General features: G+C 52.7%; 1 protein-coding gene and 1 long non-coding RNA gene across 3 annotated transcripts in view; one reads left to right on the forward strand and one right to left on the reverse strand.

Annotated features, from left to right (window-relative positions):
• LOC118964675 overlaps positions 1-23,643 on the forward strand; it is a 34,686-nt gene extending 11,043 nt beyond the window's left edge. Inside the window, exons 2-3 of the long non-coding RNA XR_005051881.1 lie at positions 21,552-21,606; positions 22,779-23,643. This is a non-coding gene — a long non-coding RNA (uncharacterized LOC118964675). The remainder of the gene's footprint in view (positions 1-21,551; positions 21,607-22,778) is intronic.
• Positions 1-23,673, reverse strand: part of syde2 (synapse defective 1, Rho GTPase, homolog 2 (C. elegans)) — an 84,438-nt gene that overhangs the window by 30,651 nt on the left and 30,114 nt on the right. For both annotated transcript variants that reach the window (XM_021604584.2, XM_021604586.2), the window contains exon 3: positions 19,212-20,410. In XM_021604584.2, the coding sequence (XP_021460259.2) occupies positions 19,212-20,410 (1,199 nt within the window). The remainder of the gene's footprint in view (positions 1-19,211; positions 20,411-23,673) is intronic.

Consider the following 23,673-nt stretch of genomic DNA (forward strand, 5'->3'; position numbering starts at 1 on the left):
TACAGGCCTCCTGGCTCCAGCCCTTAGCTCGGCACATAGCTGGATATCTATGGTGTTTACAGGCCTCCTGGCTCCAGCCCCTAGCTCGGCACATAGCTGGATATCTATGGTGTTTACAGGCCTCCTGGCTCCAGCCCCTAGCTCGGCACATAGCTGGATATCTATGGTGTTTACAGGCCTCCTGGCTCCAGCCCCTAGCTCGGCACATAGCTGGATATCTATGGTGTTTACAGGCCTGCTGGCTCAAGCCCCTAGCTCGGCACATCGCTGGATATCTATGGTGTTTACAGACCTCCTGGCTCAAGCCCCTAGCTCGGCACATCGCTGGATATCTATGGTGTTTACAGGCCTCCTGACTCCAGCCCCTAGCTCGGCACATAGCTGGATATCTATGGTGTTTACAGGCCTGCTGGCTCAAGCCCCTAGCTCGGCACATCGCTGGATATCTATGGTGTTTACAGACCTCCTGGCTCAAGCCCCTAGCTCGGCACATCGCTGGATATCTATGGTGTTTACAGGCCTCCTGGCTCCAGCCCTTAGCTCGGCACATAGCTGGATATCTATGGTGTTTACAGGCCTCCTGGCTCCAGCCCTTAGCTCGGCACATCGCTGGATATCTATGGTGTTTACAGGCCTCCTGGCTCCAGCCCCTAGCTCGGCACATCGCTGGATATCTATGGTGTTTACAGGCCTCCTGGCTCCAGCCCCTAGCTCGGCACATAGCTGGATATCTATGGTGTTTACAGGCCTCCTGGCTACAGCCCCTAGCTCGGCACATAGCTGGATATCTATGGTGTTTACAGGCCTCCTGGCTCCAGCCCCTAGCTCGGCACATAGCTGGATATCTATGGTGTTTACAGGCCTCCTGGCTCCAGCCCCAAGCTCGGCACATCGCTGGATATCTATGGTGTTTACAGGCCTCCTGGCTCCAGCCCCTAGCTCGGCACATAGCTGGATATCTATGGTGTTTACAGGCCTCCTGGCTCCAGCCCCTAGCTCGGCACATAGCTGGATATCTATGGTGTTTACAGGCCTCCTGGCTCCAGCCCTTAGCTTGGCACATAGCTGGATATCTATGGTGTTTACAGGCCTCCTGGCTCCAGCCCCTAGCTCGGCACATAGCTGGATATCTATGGTGTTTACAGGCCTCCTGGCTCCAGCCCCTAGCTCGGCACATAGCTGGATATCTATGGTGTTTACAGGCCTCCTGGCTCCAGCCCCTAGCTCGGCACATAGCTGGATATCTATGGTGTTTACAGACCTCCTGGCTCCAGCCCCTAGCTCGGCACATAGCTGGATATCTATGGTGTTTACAGGCCTCCTGGCTCCAGCCCCTAGCTCGGCACATAGCTGGATATCTATGGTGTTTACAGGCCTCCTGGCTCCAGCCCCTAGCTCGGCACATAGCTGGATATCTATGGTGTTTACAGGCCTCCTGGCTCCAACCCTTAGCTCGGCACATAGCTGGATATCTATGGTGTTTACAGGCCTCCTGGCTCCAGCCCCTAGCTCGGCACATAGCTGGATATCTATGGTGTTTACAGACCTCCTGGCTCCAGCCCCTAGCTCGGCACATAGCTGGATATCTATGGTGTTTACAGGCCTCCTGGCTCCAGCCCCTAGCTCGGCACATAGCTGAATATCTATGGTGTTTACAGGCCTCCTGGCTCCAGCCCTTAGCTCGGCACATCGCTGGATATCTATGGTGTTTACAGGCCTCCTGGCTCCAGCCCCTAGCTCGGTACATAGCTGGATATATTTGGTGTTTACAGGCCTCCTGGCTCCAGCCCCTAGCTCGGTACATAGCTGGATATCTATGGTGTTTACAGGCCTCCTGGCTCCAGCCCCTAGCTCGGTACATAGCTGGATATCTATGGTGTTTACAGGCCTCCTGGCTCCAGCCCCTAGCTCGGCACATAGCTGGATATCTATGGTGTTTACAGGCCTCCTGGCTCCAGCCCCTAGCTCGGCACATAGCTGGATATCTATGGTGTTTACAGGCCTCCTGGCTCCAGCCCTTAGCTCGGCACATAGCTGGATATCTATGGTGTTTACAGGCCTCCTGGCTCCAGCCCCTAGCTCGGCACATAGCTGGATATCTATGGTGTTTACAGGCCTCCTGGCTCCAGCCCCTAGCTCGGCACATAGCTGGATATCTATGGTGTTTACAGGCCTCCTGGCTCCAGCCCCTAGCTCGGCACATAGCTGGATATCTATGGTGTTTACAGGCCTGCTGGCTCAAGCCCCTAGCTCGGCACATCGCTGGATATCTATGGTGTTTACAGACCTCCTGGCTCAAGCCCCTAGCTCGGCACATCGCTGGATATCTATGGTGTTTACAGGCCTCCTGACTCCAGCCCCTAGCTCGGCACATCGCTGGATATCTATGGTGTTTACAGACCTCCTGGCTCAAGCCCCTAGCTCGGCACATCGCTGGATATCTATGGTGTTTACAGGCCTCCTGGCTCCAGCCCTTAGCTCGGCACATAGCTGGATATCTATGGTGTTTACAGGCCTCCTGGCTCCAGCCCTTAGCTCGGCACATCGCTGGATATCTATGGTGTTTACAGGCCTCCTGGCTCCAGCCCCTAGCTCGGCACATCGCTGGATATCTATGGTGTTTACAGGCCTCCTGGCTCCAGCCCTTAGCTCGGCACATAGCTGGATATCTATGGTGTTTACAGGCCTCCTGGCTCCAGCCCTTAGCTCGGCACATCGCTGGATATCTATGGTGTTTACAGGCCTCCTGGCTCCAGCCCTTAGCTCGGCACATAGCTGGATATCTATGGTGTTTACAGGCCTCCTGGCTCCAGCCCTTAGCTCGGCACATAGCTGGATATCTATGGTGTTTACAGGCCTCCTGGCTCCAGCCCTTAGCTCGGCACATAGCTGGATATCTATGGTGTTTACAGGCCTCCTGGCTCCAGCCCTTAGCTCGGCACATCGCTGGATATCTATGGTGTTTACAGGCCTCCTGGCTCCAGCCCTTAGCTCGGCACATCGCTGGATATCTATGGTGTTTACAGGCCTCCTGGCTCCAGCCCTTAGCTCGGCACATCGCTGGATATCTATGGTGTTTACAGGCCTCCTGGCTCCAGCCCTTAGCTCGGCACATCGCTGGATATCTATGGTGTTTACAGGCCTCCTGGCTCCAGCCCTTAGCTCGGCACATAGCTGGATATCTATGGTGTTTACAGGCCTCCTGGCTCCAGCCCTTAGCTCGGCACATAGCTGGATATCTATGGTGTTTACAGGCCTCCTGGCTCCAGCCCTTAGCTCGGCACATAGCTGGATATCTATGGTGTTTACAGGCCTCCTGGCTCCAGCCCTTAGCTCGGCACATAGCTGGATATCTATGGTGTTTACAGGCCTCCTGGCTCCAGCCCCTAGCTCGGCACATAGCTGGATATCTATGGTGTTTACAGGCCTCCTGGCTCCAGCCCTTAGCTCGGCACATAGCTGGATATCTATGGTGTTTACAGGCCTCCTGGCTCCAGACCCTAGCTCGGCACATAGCTGGATATCTATGGTGTTTACAGGCCTCCTGGCTCCAGCCCCTAGCTCGGCACATCGCTGGATATCTATGGTGTTTACAGGCCTCCTGGCTCCAGCCCTTAGCTCGGCACATAGCTGGATATCTATGGTGTTTACAGGCCTCCTGGCTCCAGCCCCTAGCTCGGCACATAGCTGGATATCTATGGTGTTTACAGGCCTCCTGGCTCCAGCCCTTAGCTCGGCACATAGCTGGATATCTATGGTGTTTACAGGCCTCCTGGCTCCAGACCCTAGCTCGGCACATAGCTGGATATCTATGGTGTTTACAGGCCTCCTGGCTCCAGCCCCTAGCTCGGCACATCGCTGGATATCTATGGTGTTTACAGGCCTCCTGGCTCCAGCCCCTAGCTCGGCACATAGCTGGATATCTATGGTGTTTACAGGCCTCCTGGCTCCAGCCCCTAGCTCGGTACATAGCTGGATATCTATGGTGTTTACAGGCCTCCTGGCTCCAGCCCCTAGCTCGGCACATAGCTGGATATCTATGGTGTTTACAGACCTCCTGGCTCCAGCCCCTAGCTCGGCACATAGCTGGATATCTATGGTGTTTACAGACCTCCTGGCTCCAGCCCCTAGCTCGGCACATAGCTGGATATCTATGGTGTTTACAGACCTCCTGGCTCCAGCCCCTAGCTCGGCACATAGCTGGATATCTATGGTGTTTACAGGCCTCCTGGCTCAAGCCCCTAGCTCGGCACATAGCTGGATATCTATGGTGTTTACAGACCTCCTGGCTCCAGCCCCTAGCTCGGCACATAGCTGGATATCTATGGTGTTTACAGGCCTCCTGGCTCCAGCCCCTAGCTCGGTACATAGCTGGATATCTATGGTGTTTACAGGCCTCCTGGCTCCAGCCCCTAGCTCGGCACATAGCTGGATATCTATGGTGTTTACAGGCCTCCTGGCTCCAGCCCCTAGCTCGGCACATAGCTGGATATCTATGGTGTTTACAGGCCTCCTGGCTCCAGCCCCTAGCTCGGCACATAGCTGGATATCTATGGTGTTTACAGGCCTGCTGGCTCAAGCCCCTAGCTCGGCACATCGCTGGATATCTATGGTGTTTACAGACCTCCTGGCTCAAGCCCCTAGCTCGGCACATCGCTGGATATCTATGGTGTTTACAGGCCTCCTGACTCCAGCCCCTAGCTCGGCACATAGCTGGATATCTATGGTGTTTACAGGCCTGCTGGCTCAAGCCCCTAGCTCGGCACATCGCTGGATATCTATGGTGTTTACAGACCTCCTGGCTCAAGCCCCTAGCTCGGCACATCGCTGGATATCTATGGTGTTTACAGGCCTCCTGGCTCCAGCCCTTAGCTCGGCACATAGCTGGATATCTATGGTGTTTACAGGCCTCCTGGCTCCAGCCCTTAGCTCGGCACATCGCTGGATATCTATGGTGTTTACAGGCCTCCTGGCTCCAGCCCCTAGCTCGGCACATCGCTGGATATCTATGGTGTTTACAGGCCTCCTGGCTCCAGCCCCTAGCTCGGCACATAGCTGGATATCTATGGTGTTTACAGGCCTCCTGGCTACAGCCCCTAGCTCGGCACATAGCTGGATATCTATGGTGTTTACAGGCCTCCTGGCTCCAGCCCCTAGCTCGGCACATAGCTGGATATCTATGGTGTTTACAGGCCTCCTGGCTCCAGCCCCAAGCTCGGCACATCGCTGGATATCTATGGTGTTTACAGGCCTCCTGGCTCCAGCCCCTAGCTCGGCACATAGCTGGATATCTATGGTGTTTACAGGCCTCCTGGCTCCAGCCCCTAGCTCGGCACATAGCTGGATATCTATGGTGTTTACAGGCCTCCTGGCTCCAGCCCTTAGCTTGGCACATAGCTGGATATCTATGGTGTTTACAGGCCTCCTGGCTCCAGCCCCTAGCTCGGCACATAGCTGGATATCTATGGTGTTTACAGGCCTCCTGGCTCCAGCCCCTAGCTCGGCACATAGCTGGATATCTATGGTGTTTACAGGCCTCCTGGCTCCAGCCCCTAGCTCGGCACATAGCTGGATATCTATGGTGTTTACAGACCTCCTGGCTCCAGCCCCTAGCTCGGCACATAGCTGGATATCTATGGTGTTTACAGGCCTCCTGGCTCCAGCCCCTAGCTCGGCACATAGCTGGATATCTATGGTGTTTACAGGCCTCCTGGCTCCAGCCCCTAGCTCGGCACATAGCTGGATATCTATGGTGTTTACAGGCCTCCTGGCTCCAGCCCTTAGCTTGGCACATAGCTGGATATCTATGGTGTTTACAGGCCTCCTGGCTCCAGCCCCTAGCTCGGCACATAGCTGGATATCTATGGTGTTTACAGGCCTCCTGGCTCCAGCCCCTAGCTCGGCACATAGCTGGATATCTATGGTGTTTACAGGCCTCCTGGCTCCAGCCCCTAGCTCGGCACATAGCTGGATATCTATGGTGTTTACAGACCTCCTGGCTCCAGCCCCTAGCTCGGCACATAGCTGGATATCTATGGTGTTTACAGGCCTCCTGGCTCCAGCCCCTAGCTCGGCACATCGCTGGATATCTATGGTGTTTACAGGCCTCCTGGCTCCAGCCCTTAGCTCGGCACATCGCTGGATATCTATGGTGTTTACAGGCCTCCTGGCTCCAGCCCTTAGCTCGGCACATCGCTGGATATCTATGGTGTTTACAGGCCTCCTGGCTCCAGCCCTTAGCTCGGCACATCGCTGGATATCTATGGTGTTTACAGGCCTCCTGGCTCCAGCCCTTAGCTCGGCACATAGCTGGATATCTATGGTGTTTACAGGCCTCCTGGCTCCAGCCCTTAGCTCGGCACATAGCTGGATATCTATGGTGTTTACAGGCCTCCTGGCTCCAGCCCTTAGCTCGGCACATAGCTGGATATCTATGGTGTTTACAGGCCTCCTGGCTCCAGCCCTTAGCTCGGCACATAGCTGGATATCTATGGTGTTTACAGGCCTCCTGGCTCCAGCCCCTAGCTCGGCACATAGCTGGATATCTATGGTGTTTACAGGCCTCCTGGCTCCAGCCCTTAGCTCGGCACATAGCTGGATATCTATGGTGTTTACAGGCCTCCTGGCTCCAGACCCTAGCTCGGCACATAGCTGGATATCTATGGTGTTTACAGGCCTCCTGGCTCCAGCCCCTAGCTCGGCACATCGCTGGATATCTATGGTGTTTACAGGCCTCCTGGCTCCAGCCCCTAGCTCGGCACATAGCTGGATATCTATGGTGTTTACAGGCCTCCTGGCTCCAGCCCCTAGCTCGGTACATAGCTGGATATCTATGGTGTTTACAGGCCTCCTGGCTCCAGCCCCTAGCTCGGCACATAGCTGGATATCTATGGTGTTTACAGACCTCCTGGCTCCAGCCCCTAGCTCGGCACATAGCTGGATATCTATGGTGTTTACAGACCTCCTGGCTCCAGCCCCTAGCTCGGCACATAGCTGGATATCTATGGTGTTTACAGACCTCCTGGCTCCAGCCCCTAGCTCGGCACATAGCTGGATATCTATGGTGTTTACAGGCCTCCTGGCTCAAGCCCCTAGCTCGGCACATAGCTGGATATCTATGGTGTTTACAGACCTCCTGGCTCCAGCCCCTAGCTCGGCACATAGCTGGATATCTATGGTGTTTACAGGCCTCCTGGCTCAAGCCCCTAGCTCGGTACATAGCTGGATATCTATGGTGTTTACAGGCCTCCTGGCTCCAGCCCCTAGCTCGGCACATAGCTGGATATCTATGGTGTTTACAGGCCTCCTGGCTCCAGCCCCTAGCTCGGCACATAGCTGGATATCTATGGTGTTTACAGGCCTCCTGGCTCCAGCCCCTAGCTCGGCACATAGCTGGATATCTATGGTGTTTACAGGCCTGCTGGCTCAAGCCCCTAGCTCGGCACATCGCTGGATATCTATGGTGTTTACAGACCTCCTGGCTCAAGCCCCTAGCTCGGCACATCGCTGGATATCTATGGTGTTTACAGGCCTCCTGACTCCAGCCCCTAGCTCGGCACATAGCTGGATATCTATGGTGTTTACAGGCCTGCTGGCTCAAGCCCCTAGCTCGGCACATCGCTGGATATCTATGGTGTTTACAGACCTCCTGGCTCAAGCCCCTAGCTCGGCACATCGCTGGATATCTATGGTGTTTACAGGCCTCCTGGCTCCAGCCCTTAGCTCGGCACATAGCTGGATATCTATGGTGTTTACAGGCCTCCTGGCTCCAGCCCTTAGCTCGGCACATCGCTGGATATCTATGGTGTTTACAGGCCTCCTGGCTCCAGCCCCTAGCTCGGCACATCGCTGGATATCTATGGTGTTTACAGGCCTCCTGGCTCCAGCCCCTAGCTCGGCACATAGCTGGATATCTATGGTGTTTACAGGCCTCCTGGCTACAGCCCCTAGCTCGGCACATAGCTGGATATCTATGGTGTTTACAGGCCTCCTGGCTCCAGCCCCTAGCTCGGCACATAGCTGGATATCTATGGTGTTTACAGGCCTCCTGGCTCCAGCCCCAAGCTCGGCACATCGCTGGATATCTATGGTGTTTACAGGCCTCCTGGCTCCAGCCCCTAGCTCGGCACATAGCTGGATATCTATGGTGTTTACAGGCCTCCTGGCTCCAGCCCCTAGCTCGGCACATAGCTGGATATCTATGGTGTTTACAGGCCTCCTGGCTCCAGCCCTTAGCTTGGCACATAGCTGGATATCTATGGTGTTTACAGGCCTCCTGGCTCCAGCCCCTAGCTCGGCACATAGCTGGATATCTATGGTGTTTACAGGCCTCCTGGCTCCAGCCCCTAGCTCGGCACATAGCTGGATATCTATGGTGTTTACAGGCCTCCTGGCTCCAGCCCCTAGCTCGGCACATAGCTGGATATCTATGGTGTTTACAGACCTCCTGGCTCCAGCCCCTAGCTCGGCACATAGCTGGATATCTATGGTGTTTACAGGCCTCCTGGCTCCAGCCCCTAGCTCGGCACATAGCTGGATATCTATGGTGTTTACAGGCCTCCTGGCTCCAGCCCCTAGCTCGGCACATAGCTGGATATCTATGGTGTTTACAGGCCTCCTGGCTCCAACCCTTAGCTCGGCACATAGCTGGATATCTATGGTGTTTACAGGCCTCCTGGCTCCAGCCCCTAGCTCGGCACATAGCTGGATATCTATGGTGTTTACAGGCCTCCTGGCTCCAGCCCCTAGCTCGGCACATAGCTGGATATCTATGGTGTTTACAGGCCTCCTGGCTCCAGCCCCTAGCTCGGCACATAGCTGAATATCTATGGTGTTTACAGGCCTCCTGGCTCCAGCCCTTAGCTCGGCACATCGCTGGATATCTATGGTGTTTACAGGCCTCCTGGCTCCAGCCCCTAGCTCGGTACATAGCTGGATATATTTGGTGTTTACAGGCCTCCTGGCTCCAGCCCCTAGCTCGGTACATAGCTGGATATCTATGGTGTTTACAGGCCTCCTGGCTCCAGCCCCTAGCTCGGTACATAGCTGGATATCTATGGTGTTTACAGGCCTCCTGGCTCCAGCCCCTAGCTCGGCACATAGCTGGATATCTATGGTGTTTACAGGCCTCCTGGCTCCAGCCCCTAGCTCGGCACATAGCTGGATATCTATGGTGTTTACAGGCCTCCTGGCTCCAGCCCTTAGCTCGGCACATAGCTGGATATCTATGGTGTTTACAGGCCTCCTGGCTCCAGCCCCTAGCTCGGCACATAGCTGGATATCTATGGTGTTTACAGGCCTCCTGGCTCCAGCCCCTAGCTCGGCACATAGCTGGATATCTATGGTGTTTACAGGCCTCCTGGCTCCAGCCCCTAGCTCGGCACATAGCTGGATATCTATGGTGTTTACAGGCCTGCTGGCTCAAGCCCCTAGCTCGGCACATCGCTGGATATCTATGGTGTTTACAGACCTCCTGGCTCAAGCCCCTAGCTCGGCACATCGCTGGATATCTATGGTGTTTACAGGCCTCCTGACTCCAGCCCCTAGCTCGGCACATCGCTGGATATCTATGGTGTTTACAGACCTCCTGGCTCAAGCCCCTAGCTCGGCACATCGCTGGATATCTATGGTGTTTACAGGCCTCCTGGCTCCAGCCCTTAGCTCGGCACATAGCTGGATATCTATGGTGTTTACAGGCCTCCTGGCTCCAGCCCTTAGCTCGGCACATCGCTGGATATCTATGGTGTTTACAGGCCTCCTGGCTCCAGCCCCTAGCTCGGCACATCGCTGGATATCTATGGTGTTTACAGGCCTCCTGGCTCCAGCCCTTAGCTCGGCACATAGCTGGATATCTATGGTGTTTACAGGCCTCCTGGCTCCAGCCCTTAGCTCGGCACATCGCTGGATATCTATGGTGTTTACAGGCCTCCTGGCTCCAGCCCTTAGCTCGGCACATAGCTGGATATCTATGGTGTTTACAGGCCTCCTGGCTCCAGCCCTTAGCTCGGCACATAGCTGGATATCTATGGTGTTTACAGGCCTCCTGGCTCCAGCCCTTAGCTCGGCACATAGCTGGATATCTATGGTGTTTACAGGCCTCCTGGCTCCAGCCCTTAGCTCGGCACATCGCTGGATATCTATGGTGTTTACAGGCCTCCTGGCTCCAGCCCTTAGCTCGGCACATCGCTGGATATCTATGGTGTTTACAGGCCTCCTGGCTCCAACCCTTAGCTCGGCACATCGCTGGATATCTATGGTGTTTACAGGCCTCCTGGCTCCAGCCCTTAGCTCGGCACATCGCTGGATATCTATGGTGTTTACAGGCCTCCTGGCTCCAGCCCTTAGCTCGGCACATAGCTGGATATCTATGGTGTTTACAGGCCTCCTGGCTCCAGCCCTTAGCTCGGCACATAGCTGGATATCTATGGTGTTTACAGGCCTCCTGGCTCCAGCCCTTAGCTCGGCACATAGCTGGATATCTATGGTGTTTACAGGCCTCCTGGCTCCAGCCCTTAGCTCGGCACATAGCTGGATATCTATGGTGTTTACAGGCCTCCTGGCTCCAGCCCCTAGCTCGGCACATAGCTGGATATCTATGGTGTTTACAGGCCTCCTGGCTCCAGCCCTTAGCTCGGCACATAGCTGGATATCTATGGTGTTTACAGGCCTCCTGGCTCCAGACCCTAGCTCGGCACATAGCTGGATATCTATGGTGTTTACAGGCCTCCTGGCTCCAGCCCCTAGCTCGGCACATCGCTGGATATCTATGGTGTTTACAGGCCTCCTGGCTCCAGCCCCTAGCTCGGCACATAGCTGGATATCTATGGTGTTTACAGGCCTCCTGGCTCCAGCCCCTAGCTCGGTACATAGCTGGATATCTATGGTGTTTACAGGCCTCCTGGCTCCAGCCCCTAGCTCGGCACATAGCTGGATATCTATGGTGTTTACAGACCTCCTGGCTCCAGCCCCTAGCTCGGCACATAGCTGGATATCTATGGTGTTTACAGACCTCCTGGCTCCAGCCCCTAGCTCGGCACATAGCTGGATATCTATGGTGTTTACAGACCTCCTGGCTCCAGCCCCTAGCTCGGCACATAGCTGGATATCTATGGTGTTTACAGGCCTCCTGGCTCAAGCCCCTAGCTCGGTACATAGCTGGATATCTATGGTGTTTACAGACCTCCTGGCTCCAGCCCCTAGCTCGGCACATAGCTGGATATCTATGGTGTTTACAGGCCTCCTGGCTCCAGCCCCTAGCTCGGCACATAGCTGGATATCTATGGTGTTTACAGGCCTCCTGGCTCCAGCCCCTAGCTCGGTACATAGCTGGATATCTATGGTGTTTACAGGCCTCCTGGCTCCAGCCCCTAGCTCGGCACATAGCTGGATATCTATGGTGTTTACAGGCCTCCTGGCTCCAGCCCCTAGCTCGGCACATAGCTGGATATCTATGGTGTTTACAGGCCTCCTGGCTCCAGCCCCTAGCTCGGCACATAGCTGGATATCTATGGTGTTTACAGGCCTCCTGGCTCCAGCCCCTAGCTCGGCACATAGCTGGATATCTATGGTGTTTACAGGCCTCCTGGCTCCAGCCCCAAGCTCGGCACATCGCTGGATATCTATGGTGTTTACAGGCCTCCTGGCTCCAGCCCCTAGCTCGGCACATAGCTGGATATCTATGGTGTTTACAGGCCTCCTGGCTCCAGCCCCTAGCTCGGCACATAGCTGGATATCTATGGTGTTTACAGGCCTCCTGGCTCCAGCCCTTAGCTTGGCACATAGCTGGATATCTATGGTGTTTACAGGCCTCCTGGCTCCAGCCCCTAGCTCGGCACATAGCTGGATATCTATGGTGTTTACAGGCCTCCTGGCTCCAGCCCCTAGCTCGGCACATAGCTGGATATCTATGGTGTTTACAGGCCTCCTGGCTCCAGCCCCTAGCTCGGCACATAGCTGGATATCTATGGTGTTTACAGGCCTCCTGGCTCCAGCCCTTAGCTCGGCACATCGCTGGATATCTATGGTGTTTACAGGCCTCCTGGCTCCAGCCCTTAGCTCGGCACATAGCTGGATATCTATGGTGTTTACAGGCCTCCTGGCTCCAGCCCTTAGCTCGGCACATAGCTGGATATCTATGGTGTTTACAGGCCTCCTGGCTCCAGCCCTTAGCTCGGCACATAGCTGGATATCTATGGTGTTTACAGGCCTCCTGGCTCCAGCCCTTAGCTCGGCACATAGCTGGATATCTATGGTGTTTACAGGCCTCCTGGCTCCAGCCCCTAGCTCGGCACATAGCTGGATATCTATGGTGTTTACAGGCCTCCTGGCTCCAGCCCTTAGCTCGGCACATAGCTGGATATCTATGGTGTTTACAGGCCTCCTGGCTCCAGACCCTAGCTCGGCACATAGCTGGATATCTATGGTGTTTACAGGCCTCCTGGCTCCAGCCCCTAGCTCGGCACATCGCTGGATATCTATGGTGTTTACAGGCCTCCTGGCTCCAGCCCCTAGCTCGGCACATAGCTGGATATCTATGGTGTTTACAGGCCTCCTGGCTCCAGCCCCTAGCTCGGTACATAGCTGGATATCTATGGTGTTTACAGGCCTCCTGGCTCCAGCCCCTAGCTCGGCACATAGCTGGATATCTATGGTGTTTACAGACCTCCTGGCTCCAGCCCCTAGCTCGGCACATAGCTGGATATCTATGGTGTTTACAGACCTCCTGGCTCCAGCCCCTAGCTCGGCACATAGCTGGATATCTATGGTGTTTACAGACCTCCTGGCTCCAGCCCCTAGCTCGGCACATAGCTGGATATCTATGGTGTTTACAGGCCTCCTGGCTCAAGCCCCTAGCTCGGTACATAGCTGGATATCTATGGTGTTTACAGACCTCCTGGCTCCAGCCCCTAGCTCGGCACATAGCTGGATATCTATGGTGTTTACAGGCCTCCTGGCTCCAGCCCCTAGCTCGGCACATAGCTGGATATCTATGGTGTTTACAGGCCTCCTGGCTCCAGCCCCTAGCTCGGTACATAGCTGGATATCTATGGTGTTTACAGGCCTCCTGGCTCCAGCCCCTAGCTCGGCACATAGCTGGATATCTATGGTGTTTACAGGCCTCCTGGCTCCAGCCCCTAGCTCGGCACATAGCTGGATATCTATGGTGTTTACAGGCCTCCTGGCTACAGCCCCTAGCTCGGCACATAGCTGGATATCTATGGTGTTTACAGGCCTCCTGGCTCCAGCCCCTAGCTCGGCACATAGCTGGATATCTATGGTGTTTACAGGCCTCCTGGCTCCAGCCCCAAGCTCGGCACATCGCTGGATATCTATGGTGTTTACAGGCCTCCTGGCTCCAGCCCCTAGCTCGGCACATAGCTGGATATCTATGGTGTTTACAGGCCTCCTGGCTCCAGCCCCTAGCTCGGCACATAGCTGGATATCTATGGTGTTTACAGGCCTCCTGGCTCCAGCCCTTAGCTTGGCACATAGCTGGATATCTATGGTGTTTACAGGCCTCCTGGCTCCAGCCCCTAGCTCGGCACATAGCTGGATATCTATGGTGTTTACAGGCCTCCTGGCTCCAGCCCCTAGCTCGGCACATAGCTGGATATCTATGGTGTTTACAGGCCTCCTGGCTCCAGCCCCTAGCTCGGCACATAGCTGGATATCTATGGTGTTTACAGACCTCCTGGCTCCAGCCCCTAGCTCGGCACATAGCTGGATATCTATGGTGTTTACAGGCCTCCTGGCTCCAGCCCCTAGCTCGGCACATAGCTGGATATCTATGGTGTTTACAGGCCTCCTGGCTCCAGCCCCTAGCTCGGCACATAGCTGGATATCTATGGTGTTTACAGGCCTCCTGGCTCCAACCCTTAGCTCGGCACATAGCTGGATATCTATGGTGTTTACAGGCCTCCTGGCTCCAGCCCCTAGCTCGGCACATAGCTGGATATCTATGGTGTTTACAGGCCTCCTGGCTCCAGCCCCTAGCTCGGCACATAGCTGGATATCTATGGTGTTTACAGGCCTCCTGGCTCCAGCCCCTAGCTCGGCACATAGCTGGATATCTATGGTGTTTACAGGCCTCCTGGCTCCAGCCCTTAGCTCGGCACATCGCTGGATATCTATGGTGTTTACAGGCCTCCTGGCTCCAGCCCTTAGCTCGGCACATAGCTGGATATCTATGGTGTTTACAGGCCTCCTGGCTCAAGCCCCTAGCTCGGCACATAGCTGGATATCTATGGTGTTTACAGGCCTCCTGGCTCCAGCCCCTAGCTCGGCACATCGCTGGATATCTATGGTGTTTACAGGCCTCCTGGCTCCAGCCCCTAGCTCGGCACATCGCTGGATATCTATGGTGTTTACAGGCCTCCTGGCTCCAGCCCTTAGCTCGGCACATAGCTGGATATCTATGGTGTTTACAGGCCTCCTGGCTCCAGCCCCTAGCTCGGCACATAGCTGGATATCTATGGTGTTTACAGGCCTCCTGGCTCCAGCCCTTAGCTCGGCACATAGCTGGATATCTATGGTGTTTACAGGCCTCCTGGCTCCAGCCCTTAGCTCGGCACATAGCTGGATATCTATGGTGTTTACAGGCCTCCTGGCTCCAGCCCTTAGCTCGGCACATAGCTGGATGTCTATGGTGTTTACAGGCCTCCTGGCTCCAGCCCCAAGCTCGGCACATAGCTGGATATCTATGGTGTTTACAGGCCTCCTGGCTCCAGCCCTTAGCTCGGCACATAGCTGGATATCTATGGTGTTTACAGGCCTCCTGGCTCCAGCCCTTAGCTCGGTACATAGCTGGATATCTATGGTGTTTACAGGCCTCCTGGCTCCAGCCCCTAGCTCGGCACATAGCTGGATATCTATGGTGTTTACAGGCCTCCTGGCTCCAGCCCCTAGCTCGGTACATAGCTGGATATCTATGGTGTTTACAGGCCTCCTGGCTCCAGCCCCTAGCTCGGCACATAGCTGGATATCTATGGTGTTTACAGGCCTCCTGGCTCCAGCCCCTAGCTCGGTACATAGCTGGATATCTATGGTGTTTACAGGCCTCCTGGCTCCAGCCCCTAGCTCGGCACATAGCTGGATATCTATGGTGTTTACAGGCCTCCTGGCTCCAGCCCCTAGCTCGGCACATAGCTGGATATCTATGGTGTTTACAGGCCTCCTGGCTCCAGCCCTTAGCTCGGCACATCGCTGGATATCTATGGTGTTTACAGGCCTCCTGGCTCCAGCCCTTAGCTCGGCACATAGCTGGATATCTATGGTGTTTACAGGCCTCCTGGCTCCAGCCCTTAGCTCGGCACATAGCTGGATATCTATGGTGTTTACAGGCCTCCTGGCTCCAGCCCCTAGCTCGGCACATAGCTGGATATCTATGGTGTTTACAGGCCTCCTGGCTCCAGCCCCTAGCTCGGCACATAGCTGGATATCTATGGTGTTTACAGGCCTCCTGGCTCCAGCCCTTAGCTCGGCACATAGCTGGATATCTATGGTGTTTACAGGCCTCCTGGCTCCAGCCCTTAGCTCGGCACATAGCTGGATATCTATGGTGTTTACAGGCCTCCTGGCTCCAGCCCTTAGCTCGGTACATAGCTGGATATCTATGGTGTTTACAGGCCTCCTGGCTCCAGCCCCTAGCTCGGTACATAGCTGGATATCTATGGTGTTTACAGGCCTCCTGGCTCCAGCCCTTAGCTCGGCACATAGCTGGATATCTATGGTGTTTACAGGCCTCCTGGCTCCAGCCATTAGCTCGGTACATAGCTGGATATCTATGGTGTTTACAGGCCTCCTGGCTCCAGCCCCTAGCTCGGTACATAGCTGGATATCTATGGTGTTTACAGGCCTCCTGGCTCCAGCCCCTAGCTCGGTACATAGCTGGATATCTATGGTGTTTACAGGCCTCCTGGCTCCAGCCCCTAGCTCGGTACATAGCTGGATATCTATGGTGTTTACAGGCCTCCTGGCTCCAGCCCCTAGCTCGGCACATAGCTGGATATCTATGGTGTTTACAGGCCTCCTGGCTCCAGCCCTTAGCTCGGCACATCGCTGGATATCTATGGTGTTTACAGGCCTCCTGGCTCCAGCCCCTAGCTCGGCACATAGCTGGATATCTATGGTGTTTACAGGCCTCCTGGCTCCAGCCCCTAGCTCGGCACATAGCTGGATATCTATGGTGTTTACAGGCCTCCTGGCTCCAGCCCCTAGCTCGGTACATAGCTGGATATCTATGGTGTTTACAGGCCTCCTGGCTCCAGCCCCTAGCTCGGCACATAGCTGGATATCTATGGTGTTTACAGGCCTCCTGGCTCCAGCCCTTAGCTCGGCACATCGCTGGAAATCTACAGCGCATTCAGAAAGTATGCAGATCCCTTGACTTTTTCCACATTTTGTTACATTACAGCCTTATTCTAAAATGGATTAAATGAGTCCTTTAGATGCCTTTTGGCAAACTCCAAGCAGGCTGTCATGTGCCTTTTACTGAGGAGTGGCTTCCATCTGGCCCCTCTACCATAAAGGCCTGATTGGCGGAGTGCTGCAGAGATGGTTGTCCTTCTGGAAGGCCCTCCCATCTCCACAGAGGAACTCTGGAGCTCTGTCAAAGTGACCATCCAGTTCTTGGTTACCTCCCTGACCAAGACTCACCTCCCCCGATTGCTCAGTTTGGCCGGGCGGCCAGCTCTAGGAAGAGCCTTGGTGGTTCTAAACTTCTTCCATTTAAGAATGACAGAGGCCACTGTGTTCTTGGGGACCTTCGATGCTGCAGAAATGTTTTTGTGCCCTTCCCCAGACCTGTGCCTCAATACAATCCTGTCTCTGAGCTCTAAGGTTTTTGCGCTGACATGTACAGTCAACTGTGGGACCTTATATAGGGAGGTATGTGCCTTTCCAAATCATGCTCAATCAATTAAATTTACCACAGGTGGAATCCAATCAAGTTGTAGAAACATCTCAAGGATGATCAATGGAAACAGGATGCACCTGAGATCAATTTCGAGTCTCATAGCAAAGTCTCATAGCAAAGGGTAATACTTATTTAAATAAGGTATTTCTGTTTTATTATTTTTAATACATTTGCAAAAACTTCCAAAAACCTGTTTTTGCTTTGTCATTATGGGGTATTTTGTGTAGAGGGATGAGGAAAAAATGTCATATAATCAATTTTAGAATAAGGCTGTAACGTAACAAAATGTGGAAAAAGTAAAGGGGTCTGAATACTTTCCGAATGCACCATATATTTTTTACAGGCCTCTAGGCTCCAGACCCTAGCTTGGTACATAGCTGGTTATCTATGACTTTTAACAGGCCTCCAGACTACAGCCACTAATGTCTACACAGACCACTAGCCAAACTGTTTGTGACTGAGAGCTCTCTGTTCTGTCTAACATTTCTAAACCCCACTCACTCACACGAGAGGGTAAAAAATGGACAGATTAGGCAGGGATTTAGCTTAGTGCAAGAGTAAACAGAAGTCACTGGGCACAATGAACAACAAGCCTATTGAGAAAAAGCTCTTTCTTTAGTTTAGGGTGAGTAGCAGCTCTGAGAGGAGAGAGCAGAGAGCACACAGACAGGCAGTAGTGTGACAGCTGATGGTGAAGAGGCCTTGGCCTTATCTGCTGCTGAGCAACACACATACACCAATAGGAAACAATGGTCTGTCCTTGCCTTAATTAAAAACAGCAGAATGGTTTCCTGTGGTGAGTCAGAGACTTCCTGAATGAGCGAGCATGAGGACAGGCAGGCACCCATGCACCCCCACCCACCCACACACCCAGCCACACACACAGGCTTGTTGGACCCCTAACTAAGCCAATCAGTAGGGATGGGATTAGGCGATCTTGACAGATAGCAAATAGATGGATGCACCTGCACCATTCACAAACTTCTGACCCCCTTCTAGGAAAACAATGCACTAAAATTCACTGACTTTTTACTAAAGATAATAGAACTAGTGGAGCTGATATCAGATAGTTATTTGTCTCAACATATGTCATTTTCATCACTTAGTAGGCACTCTTACACAGAGCAACTTGCAGTAGTGAGTGCATTCATTTCATACTTTCATTTTCTCCTCAAGCCTCATGCTCTACCAACTGAACCACACAAGACTATATCAGACAGATACATTTTCTGAAAGGGCATCTGTCTCTTACAAATACAAAAACACGCCTTACAGCAACCCCACACACATAACTCGCTTCTGGGACACCAATCAGCAGTTGTTTCAGAATAGCCACATTCATCCAGTACCTTAAAGGCTTTACAGCCCCAAAGGCCATGCATTTATGGAGACACTGAAATGAGAGTAGTCTCCATCTAGGGATACGCATAATTATTTCTAAAGACATGCTATGCTGTGTGTCTGGCTCTCTCTGCATGCCTCTGTGACACGTCCTATACATTCCTGTGTAATCTGATGTAGATCCCCCTAACCCCTCTCAAACGGGGCCCCTGGGGGACCCAGGTAAAGATGGCTCCAAACTGCATCTATGCATCTAGTGATAATCATCTCCCCCACACAAACTCTACCAAGTCTGTGAGTTATGTTTGTCTCTTGAATCAACAGAGAAAGGGAGAGAGAAATTGAGAAATAGAGAGAGGGGGGAGAGAGAGGGGAGAGAGAGAGAAATGGAGGAGTACAAAGAAAACGCAACTAATAAATGTACTTGGCCAGTGGCTAAAACCATTAGCACATTGGCCAGACCTTACCTCAGGCCACTTGTTTTCTTTGTACTCCCCCATTTGATAGATTAGCTGTGGAGAGGACCGGAGAAAGTAATGGCGAAAGACCCAAGGAGGTTGCCCCCCCACCAAGGCGTAGCCTCTCAGGGCACCCCCCCTCCCCCTGGCTGTAGCCAGACAATTTTACTGCTGGGCAGAGTCTCAACTAATTAAAATAAACCAAAGCTGGAGTCTCTCTCCTTTGAAGAAGAAGAGGAGTTGGAGGAGGTAGAGGGCATTATGTCTGATTTCAGCAAGTCTATCCAGTATGTTAAGTTAGCTAGTTTCAAGTATCATGTCAAACTAATAACTTTCACATGGTTTTCTGCAACATACAGCTAGTACTGTATAACTACAATAACTACATTTTTTAAGAATATGACATTTCATCAAATTCACACAAGTCTACCACCATAGAGATGAATCCGCTAAATCTGCCAAACAAACATTAAACATGAACTCTCATGAGCTGAACTCACCTGGCAGCCTCTCTTCTCAATTTCCGTGATGCACTTTTCGATGAGCAGGGGCACCATGAGTCCTGAGTTCTCTCTCTCCACAACCCTCCAGGCCTCCACCCCAAACATCTGTCGCTCCCGTTCCCCATCGTAGCCTCCGTCCAGGGAGTTCTGCCACTGCTCCATCAGGTTCAGCTTCACGTAGATCAGGCCTCGTGGCTCCAGCTTCACGGCCAGCTGATGACTCCTGGTCACCCTGAAGAGAGCCGGTAGCACCACAGTGCCATGACAGCACACCCGGTTCTTCTTGGGTGTGGGGTCCCAGCTGAACACCACTAGCTTCAGGTGCTGGGCGTTCTCCAGCTCGATGTTGAAGGTGTGGTCCATGTCTAGGAAGGTGGTCCGGCAGGTGAGCAGGGCAGTGCGCGCCTTGTTGACCGAGTCCACCTGGATGGCGCAGTAGACGTCCCGGGAGTCGACACGTGGCGGCTTGAGGTCCTCGGCGCCGTAGAAGTGCAGGCTCATCAGGCCTGAGATGTACTGGGTGCACTTGGGCTGTTCTGTGAAGGCGTAGTGACGGAACGCGTCAATGTCTAGTTCTGTGCCGTGCAGCTTGGAGCTGCCACCTCCTCCTGTTACTCCTCCAGCTCCTGTTCTCTCTCCTCCTCCAGTGGCTGGGTCTTTCTCTTTCTCCTTCCCCTTGCCTCCCTTGCCCTCTGAGGACCTGTGCTTCCCAGACTTGGCCACCAGTTCTGGGGAGTCCCCGTCACTGAGGTAGCCCCCCTTGCTAGCCGACATGGAGGTCCCGCTGCTCTTCTTCTTGCTGTAACTTTGCTGTGTCGACACACTGCTGTCCAAGTGATATCTCGAGATCACATTTTGGCTGGCGGCCGCCCCCTGCCCGCCCCCTGGGGACAACCTGGGAGGAGCTGAGCCTGGTTCTGACCCACTATTGGTTTTGGGACACTGGGTCCTTGTCTCTGATTGGCTGCTCACGCTGGCTCCGTTACCGCTGGTGTTGTTGTTGTTGCTAGGGATCCCTTTGACGCTGAGCTTGCGGCTGAGTTCCGGAAGCTTCTTCATCTTCATGGAGAGTTTCCTGACGGTGCGCGGGGACTTGATCTTGTCCGGGAATGACCAGTTGAGGGAGCTTCCCTTCTTAGCAGGGTTGGGGCTGGAGGGAGGCGAGAAGCCGGGGGTGGCCAGGTCAGGGCCTTCTGCTGCAGTGAGAACAACAAGGACAGACAGAGAGAGAGAGAGAGAAAGAGAGAGAGAGAGAGACCATGTTGAAACTCACAGAGGTCACCAGAGAAAATACACGAAGATAGACACAACACTCAACATTTAGATACTAAAGAAGGGCACTGGGAAGATTTGTTGAAGGCTAGACAAATCTAAATTTAGTTATGTATATGTCATAGTTTTTAGACGGCTGACAGTTAGACAGGGGTTGACATGAGACTAATATGGGACTAAATTCAATTGCTTTACACCATCAGCAACAGCTTGCATTGAAGACCAGACCGTAACAAACTTCACCATTGAAAAAATAGGTCAGTTGTTAACTAAGAATGAACTCCTGTGATGTGGTTAACTAAATGAAATGCTAGGTAAATTCTAGATTACGGTAGATCTTATTAGCAAAGGTGTGAGCGAGCCAGGTCTCTGAAGCAAATTGTTACACAAAGAGGAATTAGACACTTCTGCTTCAGGGCTCAGGGCTAACGTTACTGAAGGGAGAACCCATTACTAACACATCCATTCAATGGTATGCATCTACAAGTTGCCTAAATTACACTCAGGAATGTTAGAGCCTGGAGAGAAGCTCCTAACCAGTAGTCTTATGTCTAGAGTGAGAGTCGAAAGCCTCTGAACCAGTAGCCTGGGGCCAGAGTGAGAGTCTAGTCGAAAGAAAGCCTATGAAGTGGGACTGAATTTGGGAGCTCCTTCTCAGAATCTTTCCCCCAAGGCACTGTCCTTCAGTGGCTCTGCCTGCTTCCATGATCCATCCATCCATCCAGCCATACTCTGTTTCTACAACAACAACCCACCCCTCTTGCGACAAACTATTCTATTAGTTTGTTTCAGTAGAAGTTTGTCAGGTTAACCAAATCCATCTGGCCTGCCCCAGCAGCGAGCCAGCACCAGGAGCGGTGGACAGAGAGGACATGGACAGGACAGCCCTCACCCTCCAGCCTCAGGCCAGCTACAGTTTAGATAACTGAAGTGTCCCGCTGGTCCCCCGATGGGATTCTTGAGCCCGTTTCAAACAGAGAAGAGCACTTTTCCCTTTCCTAATAGGATTTCCTCTTTTGCTAACCTTTCCCTTTTTCTATCCTCTCCCCTTTTCACACATCACAGGGAAATACCACCAGCTTCAAGGGACAGAATGTCCAAAACATGTAACATGGCTGAGGTAACTCATTTATATATTGTACAGAACCAGTCTGCATCACCACCATTTTAAGAGAACTTTATGATTTGGTGCACTGCAGTACTAGTAGTATCTACATTCATGGCCTTCCAAGACAATAAGTCAGTAACTAGTACAACAAAAACTAGATTTAATTTCTTCAACATTCAGTTACTTTTTGAGCACAATTCTGTCACAGTTGAATATTTCAACAATAAGGCCAGAGAAGGTGTGGTATATGGCCAATATACCATGGCTAAGGGCTGTTCTTATGTACGACATAACGCTGAGTATATTGGCCACATATCACAAACCCCAGAGGAGCCTTATTGCTATTATAAACTGGTTACCAATGTAATTAGATCAGTAAAACTAAAACTTTTGTTATACCCGTGGTATTCGGTCTGATATACCATGACTTTCAGCCAATCAGAATTCAGGGAAAAAACCACACAGTTGAATTTAAGACATTAAATAACTCCAAAACACACTACAATGTGCTTATTCTCTCTTTACAGTTATCACTTGCGTATCATTTTCAGTTTTCTGTTTTCAAACAGTGATTATGTTGGCTATTCATTGTGAAGAGAGCAAAGGAGAGGGAAAGGGGGAGAAGGAGAGGAAAAGAGAGGAAAGAGAAAGTAGAAGAAAGAGAGATAGAGGGAAAGAGAGTTAAAGAGTGAGAGGAAGAGAAAAAGAAAGCAAAGAGAAAGAGAGAGAGAGCACAGAAGAGGGTAGCATGACCTGCCAACATCCCCTGCTCTATTTTCAGAGGGGCCTGCTGTGCTATTCTGGAGAGAGGGGTAAGAGGAAGGCAGGGAGGGGGTAGAGGAGGTGTCGGAGGGTGTAGCAAGGGGGTAAGAGGGAGGCAGGGAGGGGGTAGAGGAGGTGTCGGAGGGTGTAGCAAGGGGGTAAGAGGGAGGCCGGGAGGGGGTAGAGGAGGTGTCGGAGGGTGTAGCGAAGGGGTAAGATGGAGGCAGCAGTAGGGCAGAGTGGGTTGAGTGGGGCAGAGAGAAGAGAAGTGGGGCAGAGAGAAGACGAGAGGGGGGGAGAAGGGGGTATGGGGGGGACAAAGGCACTCCTTGTACTGCGAATCAGAGGCCTGGCCAGTGAAAGGGGGTGTTATCTGACATTCCATAATAAACCATGTTTAGCCTCCATTCTCTTTCCTTTAGGCTGCTGAATATAAATCCCTGTTAGCTAGTGGTTCCTGACAATAACAAATACCAGCACACAGAGGGGGAAAGGAGGAGAGAGCCGGACCAAAGGTGCAAAATACCTCTGGAAGAAGTGCCAAACAACATCTACGGTGGGTCCCAGATACTGAGGTTTAGGTTTGGCCAAACTCACATGCCTTCAGAAGGAACTGAAACCACTGGAACCCATTTTTGACCAATCAACTTTCAAAATCTCCTATAATAAAGGTAAATTACTTGTAAAGCAAATGTATGTCCGTTTTCAGATGAGTACATGATGTGGAAATGTATTTGGCAATCATCCTAAATCTAATGGTATGAACAGAACCCTCATCCACAACAACAGCCAACTGTGTTAAATCTGGTGGATATAACATTTACCAAGTAGAATAACATTACCAATGACTACTGTGCTGTTCTCCATAGTTCCCTCACTATTCTGTAGCCATTTACCCTGTGGCAACATCTACAGCAACGTCATAGAGAAAGAGAGGGACAGACACTCGACACCCTCTACCTGAGGATCAGGGGAACTGTTTGATACTTAACCCACGGGGGATGTTCATAGGGTCAAAGGGCAAAGGGTAGCATTCCGCACGTTGGAACCGGAGCTGGGTGACCAGTGTCGCCCCCATACACCCCCCACTCCCTTATGACCCCCAAGGCCCACCCCGGGCAGACTGTCACTGACACCCCTCTAACAAAGAAAAGGAATTTATGGCCCTTGATTGCCTTTAAAAAAATTCTGGGCCCAGACAGGTGCTAAGCGAGAGAGTAAATGTATGTGTATGTGTGTGGAAGGAGTGTGTGTATGTGTGTGTGTGTGTGTGTGTGTGTGTGTGTGTGTGTGTGTATATGTGTGGGCATAAAGAGA

This window comes from Oncorhynchus mykiss, chromosome 5, assembly GCF_013265735.2.
Source record: "Oncorhynchus mykiss isolate Arlee chromosome 5, USDA_OmykA_1.1, whole genome shotgun sequence".
Lineage (NCBI taxonomy): Eukaryota > Metazoa > Chordata > Actinopteri > Salmoniformes > Salmonidae > Oncorhynchus > Oncorhynchus mykiss.